Source organism: Ctenocephalides felis, unplaced genomic scaffold, assembly GCF_003426905.1.
Source record: "Ctenocephalides felis isolate EL2017-DRISC unplaced genomic scaffold, ASM342690v1 CF-g0.4_SCAFFOLD_01604, whole genome shotgun sequence".
NCBI classification, from domain to species: domain Eukaryota; kingdom Metazoa; phylum Arthropoda; class Insecta; order Siphonaptera; family Pulicidae; genus Ctenocephalides; species Ctenocephalides felis.
The window spans coordinates 45,179,806-45,199,475 of NW_020537758.1; the positions used below are offsets into that span (position 1 = coordinate 45,179,806).

Sequence of the window (19,670 nt, forward strand, 5' to 3'; positions counted from 1 at the left end):
GTTTTACATCGTAAACAATGTTGCAAACGAACTTTTTAACATGATTTTGCTCATAAGCATATATTCCTTTTATGCGACATGTCAAGGCTGACGAGTGTAGCGTCAGTGTCACCATAAAAAGGATCGCAGTCTAAATATTTTGTTATTTTTATTTGTAGATTATCTAGATACGCGTGTTCGAAAGTTGTAAATTTCTGTTTTATGATTTGATTTTATTGTGTGATTTGTACGTGATGTGTTAATAGTCTGTGCGTTTTCAACGCAAGGCGCCGGAGGGTAACGCGTATATGATATCAACAAAGTTTCATTTTTATTTTGATTTTAGTTTAGTTTTTGCCAGGTATAGGGTAGAGCGGGGCTTAAAAGTGTACAGGTATAGAGGTCTATCACCGATACCTCAAAAACAAGTACAGTTAAGAATTTTTAATAACAAAATTTAAACAAGCCATAAAAATATCATATAATTTTCCACATTTAACACCCACCAAATACTTACAGACAAAAACCAATATCCATTCACTAAACCACATAATAAAAATAGAGAAATGCAAATTAATACACAAAATGAAATATACCAGATTTAAAGCAAGTACAACAATAGACAAGAAATCAAGATATACATGAACACAAACTAGAAAACACGAAAATTTTCACATTGAACATAATAGAACGAAGAAATTAAGAGGAAATGTGTTATGGGGCGCAAGTAAAATATATAATGAACTGCCAATCGATATTAAGCATACCAGTGATGACAATAACTTCAACAAGAAAATAAAGAAATATTATGAAGAAATTGAAGACGAAAAAGATTGAATAGATATTTAAACATATTTAATATATAATAAATCTTATATTAATGTGTAATATATATAAAATATGAAAATTGTTTTATAATCTTTCGTACCAAACACCTCTGTCTGACTGAGATATGAAAATATAATATCAATAAAAGAATTTAAAGTAGAAAGGAAAAGATTTATAACTAACCACCACCTTGATTTTTACCACGTTGCTATCAGTAGAAAAGCGGCAATATTTGAAAATCAATAACGACAGTATTTTCTTTTGTTGTTAGTTTTGTGGTCATGAGCAAATAATAAAATTGGGGTATAGTAAAAGTTATTTGATTGTTTTTTTTAAGATTTGCTGCTAATTTTGAGTTAGACTCAACAGTTTTATTTTCTATGAAAGCTTACATGTGGTTGTGGTAAAATGCACTAACTTAACCTCTATTCTGGCAAAGGCGTAAAAACAAAGGTAAGAAAAAAAGTAAATTGAGTAAAAAGCTATTTTGCAAGAGATAAATTAATTAAATAGTTATTACAACTCTGCTGATAAATATTTCTGACAAAATATCAGATAAAGGTTATATGCATTAGTTGAACAATGTAGCTATTATTTCGCAAAATTACTTTAAAATTAAGAACGAGACATTTGTTTTGTTTGCTTCCTGGCTATATAATTATATCCCGCCTATGGGGTGAAAAAGGACAGATGACAAATTTTAGAAAAATAGTATTAGAACACATTTCTATAATTAGAAATTAACTAGTAATTTTACTGAACATAATACGATAAATGTTATGTGTTGTGTTGTAGTTCATTTGGTTCATACAGTATATTTATTGAAAGTCAAGGTGGACCTTTATTACATGTCCTACTCTATAGTATTGATTTCATAACATCAAAGCAGCTTTAACAAAAAATGTTTCTTTATTTCTATCTATCTATCTATGAATATAATAAATAATATCTATGACGCTTGTGTCAAAATTGATAATCATGATTTTTCATCTTTTTATTTTAGTATCACTCGATTTTGCAAGGCAATGTTAGTTAGGTAAAATGACCTTATTATAAAAAATATTAAAAATTATTTTAAATAATCTATGTACATATTATATAAATAATAATAAATCAGTATCGATCGAATTTCATCAACCATAAAAAAATTCTGCTTCCATCACTGAATACCTGATATCAGTTTTTCCACAGTCTAAATAACATGCAATTCAACTTTGTCTTAGCTATTCATTTAACCGATATTAATGTCTGGATATAAATCTGCGTTGACATTTAACTAACAGTGCCAACAAGCTAATTGTGAAGTATTATTCTCGACGTTGAAATGCCTAAAAACACATGTGGTGAAATGGAATACTACTTTATCCAAAGTACAACTAGGATAGCTGTAATTATTCTTTTGCATTTAAATTCCTCGCGAGCCTATAAAAAACTATGTTTATCGTCGAAAATGATGTCATGCGATGAAGATTAAAATGACGCGTTTTTTGTGCCATTTTTACTACTGAAATCGTTAAGATAATTTAGTAAGATTGATGCCATTTTCGCATACACGATTTAGCTTTATATGTCTAGACTGATAAATGATTAAAAATACAGTTAAGGCGTAACAATGAGATAAATTGTGCCAAGTTGTATTGACTGGCGCTAGAATATTCCGCATACAAAATATCTGATAATTTGTGGGCCAATGTACCAGATTACAAGGTCAACCAAAAAAAAGTTGTGCATGTGTCTAATGATCATATTTGATCGCCAAATAGCTTTTTTTAATTTTAATATTTAAGTCCATTAGGTTCCTTTTCGAATTTTTTTTTGTTAAAATTTAACTTTTGAAGAAGCAAGCATGAGAATGATTACCTATAGTGTTACATCTATATATGATATATTATTATTATCATTCCTGTGATATGGCGAATAATTTTATTGGTACAATGCCGGATGAGTGCTATTCTCACTTAAAAACAAATTGCTATCTATATTTCCAAGTGAAAATTATTGTCAAAACTGCTTGACAACCCGCTGTTCGAAGTGGAATCGAACCCGAGACCTCTGATTGATGTTCAATATGATTTTTGATATGAATTTATATAAATATGCGGGATAGCATTTACATTCAGCAAATTTTTACTAGACGAGTTAGAACTTATAAAAATTTTAGAGCAAAAATTTTTAGCCCAAGCATTTTCCTTGATAAATCTCTTGCTAGTATTTCCTCTACGATCGAAATTTAATTCTGTTCCCGGTTGTCTTCATAAATTATAGTTCACCAATTATGTTCAGATTAAAAGGAATGATGCCATAATCATGATGCCAGGGTCTCTATCTTAAGATTTGTGACAACTTGGAGCAGCTGCGTTTCGGTATTCTATTGTATACGACGAAGCAAGCCAAACTATTTATAGTTTTAGGATGCTAAACATTTGGCTCAAATTTACTTATTATGCTTCGATTCCTGATTTTTATATAGAGATAAATGCGCGTACGATAAGCATATTAATGACTTGGCATGGAGTCCTCATGTTGACGCCCCTTTTTCAGCCGGAAATGGATAGCTGGGTAAACATGACATATTGTGACGACTAAATTTTTCTAGATCTTTTATACATCATGTTTTGCGACTGTAGTGACCTCAGTTTTTACTTGAAAATGTAGACAATTGGTACATCAAAATAGATATCATCACTATTAGATCAATCCTAATAACAAAATATTTTCCTAAACTTTGTTTGAATACATTTACGATTTTTTCAGTTGCTTCATTCGCCCATGTATATAATTTCTGACAAGTCAAAATCTTTACGTGATTCAGCAAGATTCACTCTTAGACGTCTTCATGTGTTACGCAAAAGGGCAAACAGCTCGTATTCCTGATAAAGCAAAAAATAAAGAATGAAATATATACACATTCACAAAATATCTGTCAAATTCAAAACAAGGCACGCGCCTTTTCCACTAAAAGGATCGTATTTCGCTCAGTCTGTAGATATACTAATATCTCGCACTTCTGAACTGAATATATATAAAGTTACATTTATATAAAGAGCTTTGTCATGATATTTATACGATAATGTAGTGTCCTTGAACTTTCGCGACAAAAATATTAGGACAAAATACTTTTGTTATGGTAAGTATTGTTTTGGTTAGTACCTACACAAAAGTATACCTTATGAAATTCAAAGTGGACCCTTACTGTTATTATGTACTAAAATTTCACAAATTCAGGGACTAAGATAAATTTATATTTTATTGTGCTTGCCATACTTCTTTGTAGATTATTATTTAAATCAAATTGATTTTTCGTAAAATCTAGGTCCTTGAACGAAGTATTCTAGAACAAACTTAAAGCATTAGAACCAGTGTTGCTATTTACAAAACTGAAAAACAAAACACAATATCTTTTCTTATTTTAATACTATTGATTTGTAAAATATTAAAAATTTGGTTAAAAGTCAATAATTCGACATTATTTTTTATTAGTACTTTATCAATATACAATAAGACGTCTATGTTTGGTATAAATAAATGAATCATATCAGAAAACGTTTTTTTGCTTATTTCAAAATTTCTCAAATGATTTCTATTATATTTATTGATGATGTAAACTAAAATACTAACTTATTCAAATTAATACTAGCTTAATCAAATAAAATAACGTTAATAATCAGTCAAAATTAATTATCTTATCGTGACCATTTAATTTAAATTCGAGGAACATATTTTTTATTATCGAATATATGCCTTATATCTACTGCATCTCTTGTATTAACAAAAAGTCAATTTGTATAATAATTCAGATATTTATACAATAATGTAATGAATTCGAAATAAATACACCTATTCGATGTTTCTCTTCTACAAACATACACTAAGTAAATTTTGTACTGAAACTCATTCCTCATAATACTAATGAGCAAATAGTAATAATCTGCTCTTCTATTTGGTGTGTTAAATAATCAGTTATTTTTAAACAATTATTAATAGGGGGTGGATTAATTATATATTTTGTAATATCAATATTGAATAATTTCCAGGAATGGAAATGGGATAAAATATTATGGTAGTAATTCATTAATTTTGTTGGTTATAAAAATATTTTTATGCAAGATTGAACTAAATTAATCATTTGAAAATTGTTATAATAATATCCAGAAATGGAACTGAAAAAAATAGTATGCTAATATTATATTAATTTTGTTGTTCATACAAATATTTTTTTGTAAGATTTGAAAATCATTATACAATAGTTCAATAATTATAATTATATTTTAATAGATACTTATAAATACCTCGTAATTTGAAATGCTTTCAGAATTTTAGTTTCTAGAAAATAACTTATTTTTTTAATTCAATCAGTTTTAATCAATTTAAGTTAGACTACATTATCTACTTTATTATTAATTGCAATAAATTTTACAGTGACTAGAAGTTCACTAAGTATTTTAATTGTTCTTCTAATTCTTCAAAGAACTTTTTTCTTTCAATTTATAATTGAGCCGTTTGTCTATCGAATCTGTATTCTCGACAATTATTGTAAAAAGACTTCTATCAATCAATATACCTCAATACGATCAGTTTCTTTTTGTGTAAAATGCAGATAGATTTAAAAAAATATCTTTGAAATAATTTTCTTTGTAACGCTTTTGAAAGCCCGTATTCTTTGATTAATCCAATTAGCGACATAAGGGATTTTGTTTGTTTTAATTTGTGAAAAAGATTTAATTTTCACCTGTTAAAGCAAATATTCTATAATTTAAAATTTCGAATTTATATTATGTGACAAAAACGTTATATTTTATTATTGTTGCAGGTTTTATTGGGTGATAAAGAAAAATCTTCAAAACTTATCCCGAGCGAAAAAAGGAAAGCTGACGATGGAGAACCGAATAAAGATCTTAAAAAGGTTAGTTTATCTTGCTTTCTAAATATTGTTTTACGAAACTTTAATATAATTAGTTAGCTTATATTTCATTTTTAATTACTAAAAAATTAATACCAATTTTAATCATTATTTTATGTGTGTCCAAGTTTTTCACCAAGTGATATGTATTATTATCAGATGAATCCAAAAATATAATTTCAACCGTTTACTTTTATTTACTTAACTAAATGTTTTATCTAATTAATTTTTCTCTTTCTTCGTATTTATCTAACCTCAACACATGATGATTGCTTACACCTTTAGATCGAAAAAAATGGAAATGCATATTAATGGTTAAAAGGGCAGAGCATGTTTTTATCAAACAATTCGAAATTGAAAACGTGCTTTGGGAAGATTTTGCAATGTTTGTTTAAGTTTCGAATGAATGTAATACAAACAACAATTTCGAGTTAAGAAAAGCACATAGCTTTCCGCTTAACGAAACAAATGCTTGTTATCCTGGAGCTTTCGCATATTATACATACATTTGTATCGCGAACAAGAGAGCTTTCTCCTGGTTCAACAAGCAAAAAGTAGAAAATACACATGTGCTACTGAATTGCTTGCTATTTCTTAAGGGATTTTAACCTACATTTGAATGAAATCTAACGTTTAGAAACGTGTTTATTCTGCCTCAACATCTAGTAACAAAATTGAATCAGGACTATAATGCAGGCTTTGTTTAGATGACATGATGAACTATTTATGCATTGCATAGAAAAAACACTTGCACTAATTCTTCTACCATCTACTATTATGTTTCTTTGATTGTCATATTTTTACAGCGATTAGAAATTCTCTAAAAAAAATTGCTGAAATTTCATATTTAGCTACTTTTTTTGAAGGCAACCAACAGCTTACCTAAGTTTTTTTGAAAAATTTTTTTAGTAGAAGCTATCTTTTTATTTAATGGAGAAATTTTTGGAATATTGAGGTATTTATGAATTGCATCAAAAGATTATAGATATAATTAAAATGGGACTCAACCCTTTCCACTCGAATGCCGCCGAATTCATATAAATCTCGGAATTCGCGAGTAAAAAGCGTTAATTGCAGCAAATTAGCTCCAATTTAGATTAAGTGTGTCATGTTTTTTAATACATAAACAAAAAAGTGTATCAAATATATCGGTATCTAATAAAATCATCGTTGAATTACAAAGTATTGAATTTTAATTCGCCCAATTTGCGAAATCAAGTCATATCAAAACAATAATAAATGCGTTGTAAGCACAAACGTAAAATTGAATAAAGAAATTATTTATGGAAGAGTTCTCTCACTATTTTTGTATCGTTCTACTACTAATTTATCTGCCATCTGCTATTAAGTTTCTTTTATTCTCATATTTTTTACAACAATCAGTTGCTTTCTAAGAAATTTTTGTCTTTTTAGAAAGCAACCTAACAGTTGACCTAAGTTTCTTTAATACATTTTTATTATTAGAAATTCTCTAATACTGATCGTATATTTTTTATTTAATGAAGCAATTTTCAGGAAAGGCAAAGATATGAACTAAATTTTCAGAGACATAATTTTATATTCTTATTTTCTGGAGTACTATTTTACTTTACATGACTTTTCAAAATATGTAATTTTATATTATGGCACAGGCAAATCTAATGTATGCATATTTATTCTCCATGTTAGCTTTTTATATTTCATCAAAATGTGTGTCTCGTAAAAAGAGCAATTTATTTGCATAAAAAAGAGCTTTGTTTTAAACGCTGTTGATGCTGATAAAATTATTGTGTATACCTATATTTAAAAAAAATCTGTAAAAAATGAGATTTGGTGCTGAAGTAATAGCTTTTATATTCAACTAATTGTATTTATCATACCAAATCAAAACAAATTAAATAAAATTATGGTCCTATTAAATCTCCAATTTTTGACGAAACCTTTAATATTTTCGACTATTTATTTTGTAAATTTTAGTTTTTTTTGTAAAATCTATAGTTATGTATCGTGTACAGTTTTTATAGTTATATTAGTACATACAATGCGAGAATTGTTATTAAAAAATTTTTATTGTCACTTGATACACGTTTTCAAGCTCTATCTAACCCTTTCCACTCGCGAAATGCAGGTATTATATGTATTTTATCGCCCGAGCGGAGGCATTCGAGTGGAGAGGGTTAAAGTAATATTATGATTACATTAACAATTTCGATCAAGATATTCATTTTGAAAAATCGTACCCGAGCCAAAATTGCGGGGCTTGGAAGTTTTAAATCGCCGCCATTAGCTTATTACGATCATCTTTAACATTTTAAACATCAAATAAAATTAGATTACTCTAAGCTGGCGCCAAAGATACACAATCTACAATATGGCTACAATAAAACGATTATTTCTCCATAAGCTCAATTTTATTTAAGTACTTTCGGTATCGTTCATAGTGAAAATAACTACGGTAAATTATATGTTGTTTTTATGCATTTTTATCCGTAGGGCTGCAATTTGTTTATCGAATCACTAGACATCTCTAGATCAAATCCTGATTGTAGTAATAATTCTAAGTCGAAAAATCTAGGCGTGTAATTTATGTTAATATCTAGAGATATATACTTGTATGTATAATACTTTACATACTTACACACTTAAATATATAATATTACTACTAAAAATAACTCATTCATTCAATTATTATATTTTCTCTTTTATTTACAGCTGTCCAGTAAAGGACATTCAATAAATTTGATGAATTTACAATAGTCGGCCGAAAAGGGACATTGTATACTACATGGGCATGTTGAAAAAAACAACTTCTGATTTCTGATTCTGACAACAAATTCGATATAAAATTCACAATATTTTATTGATAATTATATAATTTTAACTATTTACTTATTAAATAATTTCTTATAAATAATGATTAAGTTATTTTTATTTTTATCAGGAGAGTTGATAAAGCTTTCTTTTTCCTCAATAAATATTAAATAAGCAATTCATAAAATTATTTGAAGAAAAATTCCAAAAAATGAAACAATTTAATTTCGTTGGTATGTTAGTTATTAAGTAAGTATATTAAATTTGCTAAAACAGAAAAAATATAAATACCAGAATCACATACCAAATATGTTTCTGGCATTTTAATTATTTTATGAATGATGTATTGGGATGTCTTCAGAGCATTCATTTCTCGTATAAAAAGTTAGGAACTTCAGTTTTATATAATACATAAAACAGTATAGTTAATAATAGTTCAATAACAACTGGGTCTACTATTTTATTAAAATAAAAACCGTTTTTTTTTGTTATAAAATGTTAAAAAATGGCAAAATTTGCATTGTTGATAATTTTAGCATTTAATTTTCAAAATTGCGTCAAGTGTTGGATAAGTAGACACAACAGTTTTTATTATTTATTCTATTGAACAAAAGAAATTTGAACTAAAAGAATTAAAATTTTAATGTTTTATATATAATATAATAAATTAACACAAAGTACCCCAGAACTTAAAGTCAAGCTAAAACGGGATGTTAGTATTAACCTTAACTGTCCTTATAAAATTTGAATATTTTCAAGAATTTATTTTTACTCGAAAATTTCCAATAATAAAATTATCAAGTATAGCACAATTTTACAGTCCTAATTGAATGCGCCAACTTTCGCTGAAATTTGCTAACACACTTCAGTGCATTTTTTTAAACGACGTTCTTTCATTTGGAAATTTTGAACGCATAGTACCACAAAAATCTGAAATTATTTTTCTTATAGTGTTTCTATATTATCAGTTATATATTGATAATTGGAATATTATGTTTGCTATAAGTGAAAAACGATTTTTATTTGCAGATGTTCAAAGTCGACAAAATAACATTAAATATCATATCATAACAATATTATATATAATAGTCATTTCTTAATGGAAATTAAGTAATAAATATAATAAAAAACATCCGAAAGATATAGTATAAATGAAAGCAATACCTGATTCAACAAACATAAAATAAATCCTGAGTTCGATAGGTATAAATCTGATATATTTACCATTATATTTTTTGTTCAGCAAAAAGATTTGCAGAAAGCTCATTCTTGTATTAAAATTCTTTTGTGACGTAATAAAAAGGTTTATAGAAATATTTCCGTTTGCGGCATTGTTATTCCGTAAGGGTCTTTAATTTATATTTTTGAATTAAGATTTTGTTCGAAGATTGTTTTCAGAATATAAAAGCAATGTGTACAATGGTTATAGCATTGTGAAGCAAAATAATGATTTTTTTATATGGACCTTTTTATCTAAATATAGATTATTGCGTACACGAATAATTTTAAAGATTTTTTTTTCTATAATGAAGTCCATTGAATATAAAAGGTCGCAAAAGTTCATTTTGGGATAAAAATTCAATTTTTTTTATTTATTTTAGGTGACATTTTTTAATTAAGCAGATCTGCTAAAATCAATCTAAAACAAACAATATTATGTATTATTGTATATAAAAACAATCTTCGCTCTTAATATATACATAATAGTGCTTAAATATATCTAACATTGCTTTATATAAACTCAAAATACCAAGCCCTTATATTGCCATTTCATAAATATTAATATACACCAATCAGTTTTATCTTTTTTTTTCATTTTGTACTCATTACATTTGCCCGCCGAGTCCCACGTGTTGTTTTCAATAAAAAAAATGTATATATTTCAAACCACATCCAAACGATTATTCATCAGACGTCATAAAATATCTTTTCATCCCCTAAAAATAATTTAAACTGTCGGAAAACGAATACCTTTTGCAATTAAATGCGCGCTTACTTTAAGCCCTAGCATGGGGTTTGTCTTCATTATATTGTTTTTCATAAATGCAGGATTTGAGGGAAGGATATTGAACGAAAAATATTTCTGGAGGTTTTTTATGGAGTTGAAGTTTATTATTTTTCTTAAATGAATTTTGTAGACATTTAGACAGTTATTTGATATTATAATATATTATTTATAAAATGTTATAAGAACATTGGTTAAAAACGTATTTGCAACAAATTCTACATATCTTTTGATTTTTGCCTAGCATTGCCTGTTTATTTTAAAAATCTTACATCCACATCAATCTACTCTAGTTATCAATATTACCTTTTAAAATATTTTTTTGCAATACTCAATAAAATTCAATAGAAGTAAGCAGTAATATTATAAGTAGCAAATATTTAATATTTACAATAAAACTGAACTATTATTTTATATTTTATATCATTTACATACTTTTTTTTACTTTAGATGTACCTTTTTTTTCAAATAGCATTTAATTTAATAAATTCTTATTTTGGAATTAGAATTAATATTGTATTGGCTACTTCAACAAATATTCTGTTTTATATTTTTCATATCAATTTTTCATATTTTCTATATCAAGTATAAAATAAATTCTAATATCAACTACAATTTCTAAATTTTCATTATTGTTTCATAAATAATTACATAAATCATAATATTTATTTTCAAATATCTATAATAGAACTCTAAATAATATTGTTAATATCATATTATCGAACCACAACGTTATATATAAGCTATTATTTGGAAAAACTACAATATTTCTGTGGTGTAATTAATTATATATTAATTAGATAAATTGTGAGGTTTCCTGTGCATGATGCATCGATATTATATATTCCAATTTCACATTACATAATTATACAGTAGAGCCCCGTTAAAACAATCATGCTTAATACGACTTTTTTCTCTAAAATCTCTATTCCGCATGATACGCTTTCTCACTCAAGACGCGTTTTTCTCCGATTCCTTGCAAATCGTTATACACTAATACTATTCCTATTGGGTACTATTTGTAATTTCTGATTTGTTTTAGTAATTTGCTAAACTCATATAGAGTAGGGCGGGGCACGCCATAGGCGAGGAAAATTGAGAGGGCCAGGGCAAATAGGTCCAATGTTTTATTTTATAAGACAATTAAATAACGTATGCTTAAAAATTATATTAAGTTCTCGTAAACTAAACAACAATGCTCATGACCAAAAAAACTAACAACGAAAGAAAATTCTTCTGGATTGGATTTTCAATCATTGTTTATTTGCCGATAGCAAAGTCGTAATAATCAAGATGATGGCTGGTTATACTTTTTATTACTCTACTTTCAAATAATGTTGTTAAAAAATTCTCCACACTTCTTGTTTGTGAGATATCGGTGGTGGACCGATACTCTCGAACCTTTATAGCCCCTCTATTCTAGTTTGCTTCATATAATTTTATTAGAACCTCTTACATTAATGAATATTTTTGACTGATGAATTAAAAAAAAATTTAATCGTTAATAATGTAATTAAACGATCGTGCAAGAATATAACTCGGGATGCCTATTCAAATCCATTTTAAAACTCATGCACTGCGTTTATATGGCTAAATGAAAGTTATTAATAATTTACAATTTACTATAAGCTTATTCTATATAGATATAAAAATAATTAAATCTCGAACAGTGTTCTAAATTATAAAGTTTTTTATATATAATACCAGCAATCACGGCATGCGTGTGCAAGCAATATAGTTTTGTAGCGAAACCACAGCGGCGCCGCGTCTGAAAGTTTTCGACATAAAAAGTTTCTATAAAAACGCAATTTAAACAGCGGATAAACAAGAATGGATGCCGTTAAAAGTTTTGGTCTCTGCTATCTAAGAATAGATAGTTATATCATAGAATTTGGATGGAATAAAAGTCAGGTTGTTAGCGAAATAAAATAATTTGTAGTCGAAGCTTGATTGTTGTTATCCAGCGCACATATTCACAAGTCTGAATATTCCTCCAATCTCGATGCATATGCATCTTCTGCACATTCAATAGAGTAAAATAGACCAATGTTATGGCAAGGCTATGTTATTCATTAACTTCCCGTAAGGTAAGTTATAGTAATAGTTCAAAAATCTAAAATGAAAATTTTTGCATATCTTCACGTTTTAGAGGTTTCTGAACATTTTGGCATACCTTAGTAAAAATGAATGTGTGTGTGAACCGATTTCAAATATTTAAGAATCATTCGATTTCTACTGACGGGGAGGCACGAATCATAGAGTGCAGAAAATAGAAAATAAGTTTTTGAGACAACAGACCATCCGATTTGAATGATTCAAAAAACAGGAGATGAGTTGTGATTATATTTTGGCAAAGACAGGTCCAGCCTTTTCAGATATTTAGAGCTAAATGTGCAAAAAATTATAGTTTTTGAGAGAACGATTTGAATTATTTGAAAAACCTTCTGCTTGTATTAACGAAGCTTGTTTTTCTCATATTTTTTTAAATTTCTGAATGGCATATGTATATATTTTTTTGAATATCGCAAAGATTTCACATTTCATTTTATTATTTATTTATTTCATTTTAATTTTAGCTAAATTTAAGTACTATTAAATTAATAAGTAATATCAACTTTGCAAATTAGTTTTTATAATTCTTAAAAATATGAGATAAGATCCTTCATTCTAAATCCACTTTTTTCAGTTTTTTAACTTCCCGTAGGGCAAGTTATAGTAATCGCAAAAAAATCGAAAATGAAAATTTTTATATATCTTTACGTTTCAGAGGTTTCTGAACATTTTGGCATACCTTAGAAAAAATGGATGTATGTGTGTGTGTGTGTGTGTGTGTATGTGTGTGTGTGTGTGTGTATGTATGTATGTATGTACGTGTGTGTATGTATGTGCGGATACAAATTTTCGTCGACGATTTCGGGAACACGGGTCAACCATTTTGAATAATTCAAAGAACATTCGATTCGTATTGATAAGGAGACGTGCTGATTAGTTTTTGGCGAAGGCAGGTCTAGCCGTTCCGAAGATACGGGGCAAAAAGTGCCGAAAACGGTAACTCAGTTTTTGAGAGAACGGAGCGTCCGATTTGAATAATTCAAAAAACATTTCACTTGTATTGACAAAATGAAGAATCGATAAAATTTTCATGAAGGTAGGTCTAGCGGTTTCGGAGATATGGAGGAAAAAGTAAAAAAATGAGCCATTTGGCGGTCAAAAATGATCATTAGACATATACTCATCAAATTATCAGATATTTTATAGAGATTTTAACAATAAGTATACAATTTGTTAACATTCCTATGGGTTCCGTACCAATGCTTATGCGTTAGACAGCGACGCGGCGCTTACGCGCTTTATATTTTGTCCCTATGCAGTTAAAGCAGTACGATTGCTTTGAAAAGAAAGTTCAGATCTTCCACAACATGTCAAAATAAAAAAAAAATTCTTCAAAAAAAGCAAAAAAAAAAAATTAAAAAAAAATTTTTTTTAAAAAAAAAAATTTTTTCAAAAAAAAGTAATTTTTTGTCCAATTTATAGTTTCTCAAAAATCTTATTTTTTCAAAGTAATTTTTTTTTTCAAAAATGTTAATCGTTTTTAAAAAAATAATAATTTTTGGTGCGGGAAGTTCCAGCAATTTGCCTTAAGGCACGATGCCTTAATTGCCTTAAGACAGAATTCCACTTACAGCTAGTTTTATTTACTTTTCATGTAAACTTAAATAAATGTCATCGTCTAATTTATAAGCTTTTCAAAATACGAATAACGAAAATTACAATGTATGTAATTATATATTTGAAAATATTTAATATTCTCTGAATATTTCATTAAGGTAAGGGAAGTTGCAGCAATTTACCTAAAGGCACGATGCCATACACCACTAGTTTATTTATTTATTTATTCATTTATATAAATGTCAATTGGCTAGGTACAATAAAATTATAATACAACACTACTAATCTCATAACTTAAGCTACTAATATGAAATTATTATGTAGCAAAAATCGTACTAAATACTGTCAATGGTCATGTGGGTAATAAATAACTAAAAATGTAGGCATAGAGAGTGAGATATTCTATTCAATCTAAAGCATAGTATAATATAATATATTAATTACAGCAATCAATTTATTTTTTAATTGATATCTAATTCTTATGAAAAATGATGTTCATAGAATTTGCAACAAAAAAAAATCGATTTAATTGATCAATTTGGCATATTCCTCACTGTAATTGAATGCTAACAAATCTAAATTTTATGAGAATAAAATTGTTTCTGAGTGTATAATATTATCATGTTTAGTCTCATAATTTTAATCAATCGATAAGTTTGGTACAATTATTAGACTTTATTTATTGCAATACATATTAAATAAAATAATTTGCTATTTATTAATAAGGGTGAAATATTATATAATATTTCTCAGTCTGTTACTTATTTTGAATTCTAGTATTTATTTCTTATTAACTCCGAGTAGGAAATGTTATAGTAATGGGCCAAAAATCGAAAATGAAATTTTTTGCATATCTTCACGTTTCAGAGGTTTCTGAACATTCTGGCAAAGGCAGGTCCAGCCATTTCGAAGATGCAGAGCTTAATGTACAAAAAGTGGCCGTTTTTTGAGAGAATTAGGCATCCGATTTGAATGATTCAAAAATCTTTCTACTTGTGTTGACAAATCAATTGCTTTTGGAAAGAAATTATTTAATTTTTTTTCAATTTTTTTTTGTATATCGAAATTAATTCATATTTTAATTTTAATTTTGGCTAAAGTTCGAAAGCTTGCTTATATAATTTAAATAAATAATTTAATCTTTGTAATTCAGTTCAGTTTAAAGGTGAAGTAAAACCTGAATTTTATTTACATTTAAACAATTCGTAAATCGTTTAATATATTTATAAAACATAAACTACGCATTACTCTCTTCTGAAGATAAATATGGGCTTGCCCTCAATTGGAACAAATTGTTCTTTACCTCGGTCATATATAGAACATAACAATTTCATTATTAAATCATAATAATGCATTATTTTATGTAGCGCATCTTAGTTTTTCATCTTGTTTTATTTTTGTTATATTATAGAGAATTTCATTTTATGCTGAACGTTCCAAAGTGCCACGTTCACCATTACAGAGCCCCATGATTTAATTATAAGAGATTAAATAGGATTAAATCTTTAATAACGTAGAAAATGCCTTGAATAATATGATGGTATTGTTGCAAAGCATTTTGTAAGTAGGTAAGTGGTTTAAACGACCATCTTTGCATTGAATAATAGTTTGTAGTAAATGAATATTGCGTTTTTTTCACAAAATGTTTCTAATTTTTAAAATAAAGTTGGCGGAGTGTAGAAGCGTAGCTTGATAGGACAACAGAATAGAATATTTTGAATGTACCTACATACTTTATTTTTATTTATTCGTTTTAGCTTTTAACTCTAAATCGCGACTACTATAAAGCAAATAATGCTTTCATTTAAGTTTCATCATTTTAAGTGATTTCAGTGCCTTATTTATATATCAGTTATTTGTTAATCTTAAAATGCTTTTGATTTAAATTTAGGTGTTAAATCAATCCCATATACAGTTAATGGAGTAATGCAATTTAAATTATCGAAGCTTCTTAGTAAAGTGCATCTGTCGTAATTGATACTGGAATTGGCTTGCTTATTATTGACTTGCACTTAAATAATTAATAATGCACTTTAGGGACTTGCTAATGAATGATAATGTATTAATGTTAATAAATAAGCGTATATATATAATCAAAAATGGTTTTAATACGCATTTTATCCAAGTATCCATTTTGACACTAAAGCATGCAATAATTTTAATTTTCAACTTGAATAAGCATCTGCTGAACTTGATTCGGCACATATTAAGTTCGGTAAAAAATGTGAATTTATAAAATATTTGTAACCACATATATTATTCCAATTTATTATGATTACATTGTCATCTTACACTATCTTTTCCCTTTTTATCTTCGAAGGTCGTTTGAGATTTTCACCGATTGCTCGCAAGTAAAATGCAAACGCTAAGATGTAGTTTTATTTGATTGCGCAATCTTGGCACGATCGATGGCGGCTCCGGGCATATTTATCCGGTTTGAATATTCCGTCAGCGTATCTTTCTGTGGACAATCACGTTTTAAAGTTGCCCTGAACTTCCTTTAACCGAGATAGAACATAAATCGTTCAAATGCGGAAGACTGACTGACTTGCTGAATGATTTTGAATGTTCGGCGAGGAGTTTGCAGCTCGGATAGAGTTTTGACATAAAACTACTGTGGAATTTATTGTGATACCACATGTGATAAAAGAAAGAAAGTAATATTGTAGTGTACTTAGTTTGAGTTTTATATTATGTCAATGTATGCCGATACAATTTATTTTTGTTCTTTTACGACAATTATAATAATAGACTAACACTATGAGTGTTTTATATTTATTATAAATTTGGCGTTTCTGTATTATAGTTTAACTGAATAAGTAAATCTTTCAGCAAATGTAAGCCAAGATCTTTGATTTTTTTTATTTTGAGTAGAAGATCTAGCCTTATGGTGAATTTTAGTGAACCAATAATTTAAACTTATATCATGTTTGGCGCTAATGTTTTCTTAATAAACTACTACTTTAAGGCGATAATATTTTGTTAATGAGCTTCTGGTACTGACTAACTACTATATTATTATCATTAGTTATTAAAATTTATGTTGAAACATATACTACTATACTACTATCATGTTTTTTATAAAATCAAATTAAATGTTTAATATAAGTTCCTTAAATCACAATAATTTTAAAATTATTAATTAATGCTGAAATTTCAATATTTATACACTTTCTAATATAAATAATAATGAAAATTCATAATAATATCAAAATATTTGAATAAAAATGGGCGTTTTCATCCGGAGCGTTTTCTAAAAGGAAAGCGATACGGTGGAGAGATCTTGTACTTATTGGTAAATGAAAACTATGGAAAATGAACAAAATTCTATTTAAGAAAATAATTATTAAAATAAAATAGAAGTATATTATTTAAATTTATAGTGATATTATTTAATTCCATGTTACAACTTATACATAATATTATGCCTTCTGATTTCAAATGTCATGTACGAGTATATGTATTGATTTTAGATGTCGATGCAACTCAAATTTAAATATTATTGAATTAACTCTTGAATGAGGCCTTTGATTTTCATTATTATTTTAACTTTCGTTATTAGACATTGTTTCAACTTTCTCGTGTGTTAAAAGCCTGTGATTATATACAGAAAATTTTACTATAAAAATGATCATTTTTGTCCATACTTATTTTAATGTAACCTGGAAATGATGCTGTTGAATTATAATACTTACCAAATGAAAGTTTAAATATTTCAATTTATTTGTACTATTAAATGTGAATGAAGGATGATAATAGTAAAATTTTATCCTATCCTCGTGGGATCCTCAGTACACATATATTGTGATTATTATTTACACCTCATATCCGAAACCTTCGGTTAAGTTTCTCCTGGATGCCAAGCTGAGTTTCTTGCCGGGTGTTTCATGTTTAATGGTCTGTTTAATTACTCACAGACTTCAGTTGAACTCTCTTCATACGTCGCGACTTTGAAACGCTACATCAATTACTTATGAGAGAAATCATAACGGATAATATTATAATATGAACGTTTATGGAATTGAAATAAATTGCGATGTGCTATAGATGGTAAATAAGTTTTCTGTATATGGCTCTGAAAGACTAAAGCAAAAATTGATAGATGTGTATGATTGAAGTGCTTGATAGTAAATTGTTGTGGATAATAGCCTATTGGATTTTATTACTGAAGTGTGATGTAGACTTTGAGACTTGTACTTAATAATTTTATCCATTTTTGATTTTATTAATAAATTAATACGATTTTGTGTTTTGTCAATTGTAATAAGTAAGATATAAACTCTTGTCCACTTAAAACTTATTTGCTTGAAATGAGTCTATAAATATAATCTTACCCTGACATAGATTTCTTAGCACAAATTTAGTAGCAATAATATTCGAATTTTTTTCTCAGCGAATAATATAAAAATGTGTTAGCTTTTGGTGTATATGTGGCGTTTGTAACTTTTCTGTTATAAATTTCAATTAAATTTTAAATAGCATTTAAAATAAATCATACATAGTAAACGTCCATTTACTTTGGAAATAACTCTGGGTTCAGTCGTAAATGCATCTCGAGATGTGCTCTAGAGTTTGTTATGCATAAATTGCTCCTGTTACGACCAAAGTTATATTACAGGAGAAGAGGATTTGGTTTAATTGCTGTTTAAGTTTCATATTCATTAGATATGTATTGACCAGATTAATTTGTTATGTGTAGAAATTTGTGTTTTTTCCAACAACCATTTAAGTTGCAAATAATAAATTGTTTATGATTATTTGCATTAAAAATAAATATCATACGCAGTTTTGTAATACTTGTACATTGAAATACGGAATTTGAATTACATCTTAGAAATAAATTCTTTGTAAGCAGAAAAAAAAATTTTATGATTATATAAATGACTTCATCTTCAAATGTTATTGAATTTTTAGCACCAGTTTTGAATTTAATTAATTGAAATTACCAATTATGCATTGATTTTTTTAAATCGATATTTCTAGTAGAATAACAGTATTATTAACAAACGGATTTAACCGATCTGCTGGAAAATACTTTGAATAGTACTAAAAGCAATTTTATTTAAAATAGTCAAATATTACAGTAAATTAATAATGATATTTTTGTTGACAAATAGCGAACATTTAACATTATTTTGATTTTGTATAGTTTGATTATCTATTATGTGCTTATACTATAAACTTTTAAGCGAAATTTGTTGTAACAATTAAAAATGAAAGAAATCTGTCTAATTTGAATTAAAAAATAATGTAATTTATCAATTCTTATGAATCGTTGTCAATGTAATTGTCAATTAAATTGTTAAAAAATATTTTTTCTTTGAGGAATTTCAGATGAAAATAATTTATACTTATACGGTTTTCCAAATAAGCAAACTTCGTGACAAGGGTTTGGTTCTGCATGGCTTTTAAGTTAATTAAATTTACCAATCAAACGAAGAATCTTCTTATATTGCATAAAGTCTTAAAATGTCTATTCATAACGGAATTTCTGTATAA

General features: G+C 27.3%; 1 protein-coding gene across 1 annotated transcript in view; it reads left to right on the forward strand.

The window, feature by feature from the left end:
- Positions 1-19,670, forward strand: part of LOC113372398 (RNA pseudouridylate synthase domain-containing protein 2-like) — a 550,691-nt gene that overhangs the window by 468,798 nt on the left and 62,223 nt on the right. The window contains exon 2 of the mRNA XM_026612719.1: positions 5,618-5,710. Within this exon, the coding sequence (XP_026468504.1) occupies positions 5,618-5,710 (93 nt within the window). The remainder of the gene's footprint in view (positions 1-5,617; positions 5,711-19,670) is intronic.